The sequence below is a fragment of the Alligator sinensis genome, unplaced genomic scaffold, assembly GCF_000455745.1.
Source record: "Alligator sinensis unplaced genomic scaffold, ASM45574v1 scaffold118_1, whole genome shotgun sequence".
Lineage (NCBI taxonomy): Eukaryota > Metazoa > Chordata > Crocodylia > Alligatoridae > Alligator > Alligator sinensis.
In genome coordinates this window covers 4,028,119-4,040,295 of record NW_005841850.1, presented here as the reverse complement: position 1 = coordinate 4,040,295, position 12,177 = coordinate 4,028,119, and the positions used below count along the sequence as shown (strand labels likewise).

Below are 12,177 nucleotides of genomic sequence, written 5' to 3'. Positions count from 1 at the left end.
AGCGTGCTCTGTGAGAAATGAATATTTCCAAGAGCAGGAAGCCAGCATGCTTTGTTCAAATGAGTGCTCTGTACTTCCCCACACACCTCAGCCAGCAACTTCTAACCTGACAGCATCTCGTGACTGCTTATTTATGGGACCTCTCCTGAGCTACAGCCAAGATCATGAAACTGTGCCAGATTTTGTCATTATTTATACAATGTCCTAACAGCATCTCTTCCAAAATCTTGGTCCGGATGTTGGAACTGCAGCCAAAGGAGTGAAGATTCTCCCTCAGTGAATCTTTCTCCACTTTTCCACTGAGCCCAGTCAAGCTTTTGTGTAACTCTTGGACATTGCCTACACCAACTGCTTTCTTAACCATTGCACGGCTGCCAGTTCTGTTCTCCTGGGGTCCTGGTCCATGACTGGGACTTGTAGGCACCTCCAAAAAAGAAGTAATTATAACTTAGGGCAGTATCTGCTTTCTGACCTGACAGTGCCTCTTTAAGACCATCTAACCCAGCCTTCCCCCTGCCAGATCTGAACACTCTTCAGAGCTCTGAACCAGAAAGCTTTGCTTCAGGCATCCCGCTGGCATTGAATCCTCCAGCACAAAAGCCAATGCATTGATTCTAACATTACATGTGCTTTTCCCCCTACCCCATAAAATTTTTCCCTGAGTATTGGCTTGAAAAATACTTAACCAAATGCTAAAAGCTTTTGGCAGAATCATCAGTCTGAACTCCTGTGTATTCATTTCCTTTTTCTCTCTTTCAAATGTAGGAAGTAGGAAGAAGGATGGGTCTGGACACAAACAAACTTTCTTCACTGTGGAAAGATCAAGCTGTTATAGAGATTAACATCGCTGTGCTTTATAGCTTCCAAGTAAGTCATTTCTTCAAGCCATGACCAACTGATGGGTGGGCAAATGAACTGGAGGCACTTTTAACATGGCCTCCCTGTGCTAGAGCAGTAAAATCCAAGTGAAGAATTGTGAATCCTCTGATGGCGAAAAACATGGCAAAAAACAGGATTATAGAACAAGCTGCAGCACAAGAGGCCAAAATCCATCTATAATAGAGTACTGGGTGTGTCTACACGTTCCCCCCATGGTCCAGTTGTTACTGTACTGTCGTTTAGTACTTGCTTTAGGCGGCACATGATTATTTTTAGCGGTGCGCTATAGCAAGGTAGCTCATTGCTATGGTGACGTAGCATCAGCATCACGGTTTGTGCCTGCTGAGCTACATGTAAAGCCTTTTATAAGTAGTACACGGAGAAAAGCAAAAGTTTTTTTTACAAGACTTAGGGAGCACTTATGGTCTGTAGCAACACAGTGTTTATAAATGCTTTAGATAGTCAATGCAGTATTTTTGCGGGTCCATACTATGGGTCTCACCAGCTGATGCCTTTCTCTGTGTAATTCTTTTAGAAGCAAAATGTCACCATCATGGATCACCACTCTGCTGCTGAGTCCTTCATGAAATACATGCAGAATGAGTACCGTGTTCGAGGAGGTTGTCCGGCAGACTGGGTTTGGCTTGTGCCTCCGATATCAGGGAGCATTACCCCAGTATTTCACCAGGAGATGCTGAACTATGTGCTTTCACCATTCTATTACTACCAGGTAAGTGTGACTGAAGCAATGATCTTAGCAGACAGTTTAAAATACTAGAGGTCCTATCTAGAGATTGCCTGCTGTCAGAGTTTAAACCATATCCTTCACATTAACTGCCAATCATGGTACTTGTGAACTCATATTCACTGAGTGATGCATTCATTCATTAGTGGATACATACATTAGTTCGTTTTGCATCCCCAAGTGGATATAAAATGCAATTAGACCCCTTATCGAGGCTGAGCCTGCATTACTGAAGATGATAGAGGCAGGACCTGGCTTACAAAGTAGATCACATATGTGGATTACAAAGTATTCTGACTTTTTCACGAGAACACTTTTTATCTGTGCAACATGGTTATAGTGTTTCAAAATCTCATACCTTTCTTTTTCAAGGAGGATGCTTGGAAAACTCATGTCTGGCATGATGAAACACGCAGGCCAAAGAAAAAGGAGATAAAGTTTAGTGTTTTTGCAAAGTAAGTTTCCAATATACTTACTATTCCACGTTTTGTACATGTGAAGTTAAGCTCTGAGGAGCTGACATTTCCGTTCCAAAACCGGGTTGGAGGAGTTCCAGGCCCACATGTTTGATTTATCTCATTATTGCAATAGGGGCCAGTGAATCATTTACATCTTCAAGTCTAGTGACAATCATGTCTGAAATCTCCAACTTATTACTCTAAAAAATTCTCCAAGAAAAGTCAAAAGGCCTTCCTCCATTTTAGCTTTTTCCTATATTTTAGAAAATCAGGTTCACCTGTGTCGGCAGATAATTTACCAGCTTCATGCGCTTTTTCTCAGGGCCGCATTCTTTGCCTCTTCACTGATGCGGAAAACGATGGCAGCCAGGTCTAAAGCAACTGTGATATATGCGACAGAGACAGGGAAATCTGAAACCCTGGCCAACAATCTGCGTGACTTATTCAACTGTGCCTTCAATACCAGGGTAAGAAAATCTACCTCATTACCATAAATATATTACTGAGGGAAGGTAGGAAAGAAAGAATGAGAAATAAATCTAGGAGAGCAAGAGTTGGAAACTACAGGTCTATCAGTATCTGCAAGAGGTTGCATTTTGCAAAGATTCACTGGAAGCTTTGGTTGACCAAAGATTTGACCCAGAGTGTGTATTTTTTTTTATGCCTTGCAACCTATTTTCTTTTTGATTTGCAGACCATTGTTTCCGTAGGAAACACTTTTATTGCATCTGCTTCTGCCTCCGGCAGAAGGCATAAATGGTTTTATGCCTTCAAACTACTCTAACTTGGCAAGGCTTCTCATTTAATGTCAAATGATGGGTCATTTGTTTGGGAAAGACAAAATATCAGTCATTGCTGATGGGTCTGAAGGCCATAGTGAAGATTTGTTGTTTTGCTTATTAAAGTCCCCAGCTGAGATTGGGGCCTTATATTTCTAGATGCTTCACATGGTCAAACATAAAGAGAAAGAGTCCCTGCCCTGAGAACTTACCATCTACCTAGACAAGATAGATGGTGGGGGGGGGAAGTGGAGAAGCTAACCCACACTGTCTCCCAGTTTTAATCAACAGTGACCTGAAAGCTTCTTAGCGATTACAGCCAGCCCATATTTATGTCCTATGAACTCATTCTCTTCCAGATTCTTTGTATGGATGACTATAAGATCAGTGACCTGGAGAAAGAAAATCTCCTTCTGGTGGTGACCAGCACTTTTGGAAATGGAGATTCACCTGGCAATGGAAAGGTAAGATTTCAAGGCGAAGACTGTAGGAGGTCTTTGATCCAAGATCCAACCGGAATCCTTATGTTGATTCCAATGGACTTAGAACAGACTTTAATTTTATATCATCTATGGATATTTATGCGACATGAAACATTTTATTCATCTTTTTTTACAGAAACTGAAGGATTCCCTGTTCGCTATGAAAAAGCTGAACAAAAAACTCAGGTAATACTTTGTTATTTAATGTGCCTTTGATTGTCCCTATTACTTTAATTTAACACGCAGTTCAATGAGAACTGTGAACATTGCTTTCCTGAGACTCATCTACATCTCTCTGCATAGATATGCTGTATTTGGCCTGGGATCAACCATGTATCCAGAGTTCTGTGCCTTCGCTCATGCCATTGACCAAAAACTCACACAGCTAGGTGCCTCTCAGATCACCGCAACAGGTGAAGGGGATGAACTCAATGGGCAGGAAGAAGCCTTTCGTGCCTGGGCAGTGAATGCATTCAAGGTAACTATTGCTGCAGCAATCCATGGACCTGCTACATTAATTTTTTCCTAGGTTTTCATTGGTGAAACAGCCTGCAAAAAGGAAGTTGAAAAACCCCCCATTTAAAACAAAAATATCATTTGATATCATTGTTAATACAATCAGTCTGTTTGCTTAAGATCTGGATTTCCAATACCTTCAGGTATGGGAGGGGAGAGGGTCACTGGAGATCCAGGGTTTTGCTTCAGTCCATTTTAAAGGAAGGAGCCATTTGAAAAGTTATCATTTGGATCTTGATTTGGAATAAGGGTCTCCCAAAACTGAGGCAGGATTCAGTTCAGTTTTGCTGCACTGATGCCGAGTCCATTGACTTGGAGCTTCTTGTGTAGTAAGGTACACAAAGCAAGCAAGGGTGATAGAATTCATCCTAAAAATGTTTCTAACTAGATCCAGGATCTCATTTCTTCTGATTTGGAAATAACCTTGTTAGAATCAGTAAAGCTACAGAAATCAACAAGATATTCCCAATAGTTATTAGGAATAAGTGAGATCAAAATCTGCTTCATCTGTACTACATGATATCATTAGCAGTAGTAGTAGTAGTAATTAAATGCAAAGCAGTGTTATCAATGAATACTCAAAAATGACAAGAACTGAAATGTTTACCATGAGTAATCTTCCATTTTTTTCTAGACTGCCTGTGAGATCTTTGATGTCCGTGGGAAAAACAGCATTCAGGTACCCAAGATGTATACCGCTGATGAGTCCTGGAATCCTAAGAACTACAGGGTGGTGTATGACTCCCAGGCTTTGGACTTGAGTAAAGGTATTGCCTCTCTCCTTTTTTTTTTTTTTTGGCATGCCTGTTTAGCATCTAATATGCTTGTCTTGCATAGACAGTTAAAACAAAATTAGCCTTGCTACAGTATCGGGGGATGAACCTAATATTCTGCTAAGATGGTTAAAGTGGTTGAAGAAACAGAAATCTGTTTAGGTGGGATAATTCATGGTCTCACATTTCAATAGGACAGCATTAAAAAACACCCCATGTGCTATTTTCAAGCAGAGCAGAAGCTTGAAAGCAGTATGACATGTTTTATAGGAAACTAAAAAAAGCATGGGGAGAAGAATAGCACAGTTCCTTTCCACACTGCCTTGAAGAAATCTTAAGTAATTCAATTTTTGATTAACCACATCCCCTTTTTCCACAGGACTTGCTGACATACATGCAAAGAATGTGATTCCAATGAAGCTCAAATTTAGGCAGAACCTGCAAAGTTCAAAATCCAGGTATGACACTCAATTCTTGTAGATATTTTAATAACATTTTTACTATAATTTAAGAAAATTGAAATGGCCAGATATAAACATATTTGAATTTCAGACCATTACTAAGGGGAATTAACATATAGCACAAATCAGTTTGATGCTAAATGTAAAATCCAGTATGATTGCTTTGCCTTATTAGTTCCCAAAATCCTATGCAAATTTTCACTTCTTCAGAAAATTGCCTTCATTCAGGAAAAGAAAAGGGAAAACGTATTTCAAAGAATTATTTTAGTTCATAATGATGCTACAACCCAAGTTAAGCTATAACAATACACAAACTCATGCAGATAGGTGCTAAATTACAACAATTTTTAAGGAACAACATCCGCCTTATGGAACAGGCTCTATAAAAGACTTCCTAGTACCCTCATATTCTCTGTTCTAAAAATAATATTATCTTGAGAGGAAGTCTCCTGGGCTGGTTATTAATGCACACTTTTCAACTCCAATGAGATTATATTTCCAATGGCCAATGACACAGTGATTCAGGTTATTATATGCTGATCAGCACATCTTCAGCATCTTATTTATTCTGAGTAAAATACTGTATCTACCCAGGAATTATTAAATTAATCTGAAAGTAGGGCCAACACAAGCAAACCCTTGCCAAAGATCTTTTTACATTTATACCTTTTTGCACTGTCAAAGGGAAATCCTGTTGACGTAACCAAAATTTGTCTGGTTTCTTCTTTTAATATACAGTCGTGTTACCATCCTTGTTAAGCTTTCCTGTGAGTCTAATCAGGAAATGCAGTACCTGCCCGGAGATCACGTTGGGATTTTCCCAGGCAACCAGCCAGAATTAGTTCAGGACATCACTGAGCTTCTTAAAGATGCACCCCCAGCTGATCAGACTGTCCGACTGGAAACCTACAATGATGGTAAGTTAGACTTGATGGAGGGACAGCAAATGTTTTATGAACTTTTCCATGATCCAGTTTAATATTTTTTTAATTTTAAATTGATTATTGACATGTATTATGTCAAGATATGTAGTCACTGGCTTTTCTATTGCCTTCATATCCACCAGTCTTTAGGTAAGAAATGGGAGCTCCCAAGGTTTTTACTTTATAGACTCTTTGTTTTACTTGCTTTACTAGTACTAGAGCCTGATCTAGATCAAACTGATGAAAATCCTCAGTAGTCAATGGAATATTTCTGAATTAACATTTCTCTGAGATCAGAACCTGGCTACTGACTGTGACTAAGTTATGATAGAGGGTATTCATTGCAATTTGGGACATTCTAAGCAGTCTTCTAAAATAGGATATTTCCTCTGCTTAGGAGGAGAAGCCTGCTAAACCATAGCCTGGTTGCACAGATAAATGGTTGTTTGAACAGTTCTCTTTGTTTAAACGGGATGTTTTCTCATCTCCTGTGGTCCAATGCATATTTAAAAAGGGTCAGATCCTTTGCTGGTGAAATTCAGCATAGCTCCTTTACAAGCAAATTTCTTTTTGCCTGTAGGGAGACTTAAGGGTTTTGCTGTTGATCAAGTACAATATTATGCTTTGCTGGATTTATTTTCTTAGCTGCTACCCCTCTCACTGGGGTCCTGTGTCTAGCTCTGCAGGCAGGTTGGCTGGTTAAGAAGGGTCAGCCTACTTTAAACAAAACTGAACTATTCAAAACATAACAGCTGTCATACACCTTGGGAAACATTCTCAAATGTTTCTTATATTTTCCAAATTTCCAGGTGGCTACTGGACAAGTGACAAGAAAATTCCACCCTGCACACTCTCAGAAGCCTTGACATACTTCCTGGATATCACCACCCCACCCTCACAGCAGCTGCTAAAAAAGCTCTCCCAGCTGGCAACAGAGGAAGGAGACAAACAGAGACTGGAAGTCTTATGTCATGTGAGTATTAAAACTAGATTTACCATAGAAGGCTTCTCTGCTTTGAAGACTCTGTACCTCGGCAGCTTCCCCACACTTCTGTGATGGAAGCTTTAGTGTTTCCTTTTATCTCAATTTTACCTATATGTTGTTAGACTTAAAGCAAGAAACTTAGTTTACATGTGACCTTTGAAATGCCCTGTTCCCAATTTCCATGAGGTTTTGAGCTGCCTGTTAACATTTCTGTTTGCCCTTGGAAATTGCAGAGCTTAGAGAAGTACAACGACTGGAAGTTTTTCAACAGTCCCACCATCCTGGAGGTCCTGAAGGAATTCCCTTCCATTAAGGTCTCAACACCTTTCTTGCTGACTCAGTTGCCTTTGCTGAAGCCCAGGTACTACTCCATCAGCTCCTCACAAGACATGTCACCCAGAGAGGTCCATCTGACAGTTGCAGTGGTCAACTACAGGACAAAGGGTAATTGTCACTTACATATATTCTCTGATTCACTTACATTTATTCTCTGATTCAGTGCTGTGTCCAGGGCACCATGATTCAGTAAAATGTATTGGCCATATGATAGAAAGCTGGCCATTTTAGTTGGGAGTTTATATTGTGGTATCACTCTGTACAAATAATTAATTCAGGACAGAAATCTGTTGTGACAATTAACAGTCTATGTTGGGTTTTTAAATCAGTATTAGATACCAAATTACCAGGTTTATTTTAGATATCAGCTTTTTTTAAGAGTAATTAGCTTTATTCATAGATGCATTTTCCCTTCCTCCTGCAGATGGTCAAGGTCCCTTACATCATGGAGTTTGCAGTACATGGCTGAATACAATAAATCTCAGTGAATCAGTGCCATGCTTTGTACGCAGGTGAGTAGGTGTTACTTCAATTTCTTCAGCCTCTTTGCTGTTATCAGTGTATATATTATATAGGCAAGCTTTTCAAGCAACTAATACTTTGCAAACAGTATAAGGACCCTTTGTCTAAAAATCAGGTTCCTTTAGCATGCCTGAAGTCGGGTGTCCAAATATTGAAGCATCCACAGGCAAGACATTTTTACTGGTAAAATAGTCGACCTTTCATTGGCTTATCTCTGATGGCCAATAATTCATCTGAATGAACAATCTGCAGTAAAGAACCCTGCCACTAAACTATCCCTTTTTTCTGTTTGCAAATTGTCAGTGAGGTTTTACAGATTTGTTCACAGTAAAAAATGTGCAAGAAATATTTTGTGGGAACAAAATTGTTTCCTGCAAGTGTTGCCTCGAGTAGTTGATACTTGAAATTCAGTAACAACAGAGTATCATTTCTGTTCCTGGCTGAGATTTCAAGGCAGATTTGGGAAAACTTCTGGCATGAGTCTATATAAATACATATCTGCAACAGGCACTTGGGAAACTTCTGTGAGAGCTCTTGCAAATATGAACCACTCATGTAAAGAATCAAAAGCTTCTTAAATAGTGTCAAGGGGAATTACCTTGGGACTTGCTGCAGCACTGCCAGAAGTCTGTCAGCAGCTGTGCCCAAGCTTTAATAATAGTATTATCCATACCTTTTGCAAGGCAGCATTATCTGGTAGATAGACACGCAACTGGAGCTATGGTGCCTGGTGACTTTGAGCAAGTATTTGCTGGTGCTTCTGCAAAGCAGGAATGATGGCAACAGAGCGAGCTGGCAGGGCTGATGTTGAAAAATGGAGAGCCTGATTCTCCACTCCATGCAGCCCAATTAACAGTAGTGTAACTGTGCCACAGAGAAGAGGTTAAGGCTAACAGGGAGAGGTAATTGCTAGGGAGCTTGATAGGAATTGACTTATGCCATCTTATGCTCTTCCTAACAAATCTGTTCTCACATTTAATTGATATTAGTGCTGCCGGATTCCAGCTCCCGAAGGATCCATCCACGCCATGCATTCTGATTGGCCCAGGGACAGGAATTGCTCCATTCAGAAGCTTCTGGCAGCAGCGTCTCCATGACTTGGAAAAGAAAGGTACAGAGGGATGTCCCACAGAGGCATTGCATGCGTAAACATGCAGTTCTGTGTTGCTGTTGTAATTGATGTTCACAAGCATAAGAGGAGGGGCAGGTTATACCCAGAAGCACTAGTACTGACAGGGAGCAGTGCAGAGATTTGCCACTCAAGGAGGAGTTTCAACAGGGACTGTACCTGAAAGACATCTTCCTCTTACTCTCTATTGGGGGATCTGGAACCACCAGGGGCACTAGGAGGGATCTGTTCATCTGCTTCCAAAAGTTTAGACTGTGTTTGGTCCTAACCTCTTGCACAGGGTCCCCGAGCATAGAGATAAAAAACACTGGATTCCTCCCACCTGCTGCTGCAAAGGTTTTTTCAAAGACCTGCTTCTGCCAGATTGGTGGATTATTGCTGCCCCTTTGGTGTTACACAGAGCTGCTGCCTGCGATGTTTTGTAGACACTCTGACTGCACCCACATCAGAAGCCATCACACACATGCATTCCACACAGTGGAACAGGCTAATTAAAAAATAGCCTCCTGCCCTTACATTGCATGAATAGTTGCTGAGACAACAGGGCCGTCTGTCGGGATTGTAATTGCAAATAATTGGACAAAGTTTAAAAGACGAAACAACTTTCCATTGTTGGTTTCAGGAATCAAAGGCAGCGGCATGACATTACTGTTCGGCTGCCGACGATCAGATACGGATCACATCTACAGAGAAGAAACTCAGGAGATGAAGAGAATGGGAGTACTCAAAGAGGTCTACACTGCTTACTCCAGGCAGCCTGGCCAAGCAAAAGTAAGACTGGCTTCTCTGCCTTTTAGAAGGGAGAATATATTCCCGAGATAAGAATTGGGCACTGTTTAAAGCTCTCCTTCAGAACTGCTGAGTGCTTCACTGCAGTGCATTGTCCTTGACTGATGAAAGGCCTTCATCTTTTGCAGGGGACAGGAGTATAGCTATACATATCTAACCCCTACTTATTACCCTAAGAAAGACTATAACAGCCATGTCCATATTTAAAACTTCCAATGGCAACCTGCCTGTGAAGCTCAAAGATGGAGAGATTGCTGAAGTAGCAGTAGTCACTGGCACCTAAGCCAGCCTCTTCAGCTGCTGGTACAAGAGGGCATGAAGGTGGAGCTGAAGTATCCCTATACCAATGGCTGCCTATAGACATGCTTATTAGTATTCTAATTAGAACGCTCCAGCATTGCCTCACAATCACAAATGAGCTTTAGTTAAAGTGCCCCAAGGCTATTTTGAAACAAAGCAGGCTTAATACACATGACTATGAGCCTTTTCATTACAGCGGCTCTCTGGAGCTCTAATTAACACTCCCCACCCAACTCTGAGCACGTACGTGTATAGGCAGCCCAGGGGTCTAAATGTTCCTTTGGAGCTGCCGACAATGGGGCCTAAATTAGAGCAGCTTTTGGGCTACCATTTCCGCAAGAGACTGGTCCAGCCTCAAGACCAGAAGACTGTAAAGGTGGTTTAAAGCCATTTTCCCCTCTGCTCTTGTACACAGCATAGCTTGACTGGAGAGGATGTCAAAACTTTCACATGCAGGCCTTAGGTCTATGCCACACCTTGAGAAACTCCTACCTCAGGTAATATTAAAGGGATTTTGCTTGACTTGTTTTTTAAGGTCTATGTTCAAGACATTCTTCGGAGCAAGCTGGAGGCAGAAGTGCACCAAGTCATTCATGAAGACAAAGGGCATCTGTATGTCTGTGGAGATGTGCGCATGGCCAGGGACGTTGCCCAGACCTTGAGGGAGATGTTTGCTAAGAGACTGAAGCTGACAGAGGAGCAGGCTGAAGAATACGTCTCCCAGCTCAAGGTATGGCTGTGGGCCAGGGGCATGATTTCACCTACTTGCTATAGTCAGTGCTCAAGCTAAAGGGTCCTGCACACCATAAGCCAGAGCCCTGATTAAGCGACTGCTGTAGGGTGGGCAACAATCATGTAAAAAAAAATCTAAACAGCATGTGAGTGCAGATTAGTCAACCCCTTCTGAATGAGCTGCACACCTTATATGTGCTGTTCTCTCAGTGTATGTACTGCATATGCATAATTCATATTACTCCAATACATAATGAACATGTCATGAATGCCCAAGATGCATATATTGAATATTACCCCACCCCTGTATTTCCACTAGCCGGCCCCACTTTCTCCACCCTAATTCTGTGCATTCATGGCAGAGGCCAAACTTGCTTTGATGAAGCTGGGTAACTAATGGCTTTTGCAGGATGTGTGAATGTTCATGTTTTTCGGCTCAGGTGGAACAACAGAGATTATATTATTTCCTCTCCTTGATTTTTGCAGAGCCAGAAGCGATACCATGAAGACATATTTGGGGCTGTGTTTCCACGTAACCACAAACGAGATGGAAAAGCTTCAAAACCCACCAGCCAAAGAACAGATCAGCAGTTAACATTTTAATCAAAATTTGCACACGCGTTGTTATTTTCAAACAGCAAGGGGCCAAGTCTTTCTGATGCATGTCAATGATGCGCATGTGTCTGAGAGTAGTCCTTGGCCCTTTCAGGTTTAGCTTTAGGTCAGCACAAAAAAACTAAATGTATTTTATTTAATTAAATCCATATTGCTATTTATTCTGTGATTTCTTTTTAATAAATATTTTGTTATAATCTGGATAGTCAAAGGCAGATTATTTTTTTTAACCCTGTCTAGAATAGGGTGTGCTCTGGCTAGTTGAAAATACAGAAAAAAATCTGCTGCTTCTGCTGCTGAAGAAAATTAAGATTTTTTTTTTAATATATGATTGCAAGTGCAAGCAGTTATGTGAAATAGATTTTTTTCTATACCTTTGTGTATTTATATGAGACTGTTTTACTGGGTATGCAGTTGCCCCCTCACAGCAAGTTGCTGCCTGTTTTGTCTTCTTGTGTGGACGGCCTTGATTTTAGCAGAGGTTGCAAATGAAGTAATAATATAACCATTCCAGCATGGGAATATCTTACATACAGATGGAGAAGTTGCCACACTTGGATCTGTTACTGCTGTTTATAGAGCCCCCATCAGTGGGGTTCCAAACTATGCATAAGCACTTTTGTACATTTGAATTCTGTACTCTTGACTTGACTGATTTATAATAAATGGTGCCTTTGTACTGTGAAAAAGCTTGTTTGGGTTGACTGGATGCAAATGTCTTATGTGCTGTTGGCATGGGCCTGCAAAGGCATG

At 41.0% G+C, this 12,177-nt stretch overlaps 1 protein-coding gene across 4 annotated transcripts in view; it reads left to right on the top strand.

Annotated features, from left to right (window-relative positions):
• The window catches only part of NOS2 (nitric oxide synthase 2), a 46,157-nt gene extending 34,064 nt beyond the window's left edge, over nt 1-12,093 (top strand). For all 4 annotated transcript variants that reach the window (XM_025210645.1, XM_025210635.1, XM_025210641.1 and 1 more), the window contains 17 exons: nt 766-867; nt 1,415-1,609; nt 1,997-2,079; nt 2,405-2,549; nt 3,221-3,325; nt 3,480-3,529; nt 3,647-3,821; nt 4,494-4,626; nt 5,012-5,090; nt 5,832-6,010; nt 6,826-6,989; nt 7,235-7,445; nt 7,762-7,849; nt 8,849-8,970; nt 9,611-9,759; nt 10,613-10,807; nt 11,296-12,093. In XM_025210645.1, coding sequence (XP_025066430.1) covers nt 766-867; nt 1,415-1,609; nt 1,997-2,079; nt 2,405-2,549; nt 3,221-3,325; nt 3,480-3,529; nt 3,647-3,821; nt 4,494-4,626; nt 5,012-5,090; nt 5,832-6,010; nt 6,826-6,989; nt 7,235-7,445; nt 7,762-7,849; nt 8,849-8,970; nt 9,611-9,759; nt 10,613-10,807; nt 11,296-11,412 — 2,292 coding nt within the window. In that variant the 3' untranslated portion in view covers nt 11,413-12,093. The remainder of the gene's footprint in view (nt 1-765; nt 868-1,414; nt 1,610-1,996; nt 2,080-2,404; nt 2,550-3,220; nt 3,326-3,479; nt 3,530-3,646; nt 3,822-4,493; nt 4,627-5,011; nt 5,091-5,831; nt 6,011-6,825; nt 6,990-7,234; nt 7,446-7,761; nt 7,850-8,848; nt 8,971-9,610; nt 9,760-10,612; nt 10,808-11,295) is intronic.
• Nucleotides 12,094-12,177: the final 84 nt, after the last annotated feature.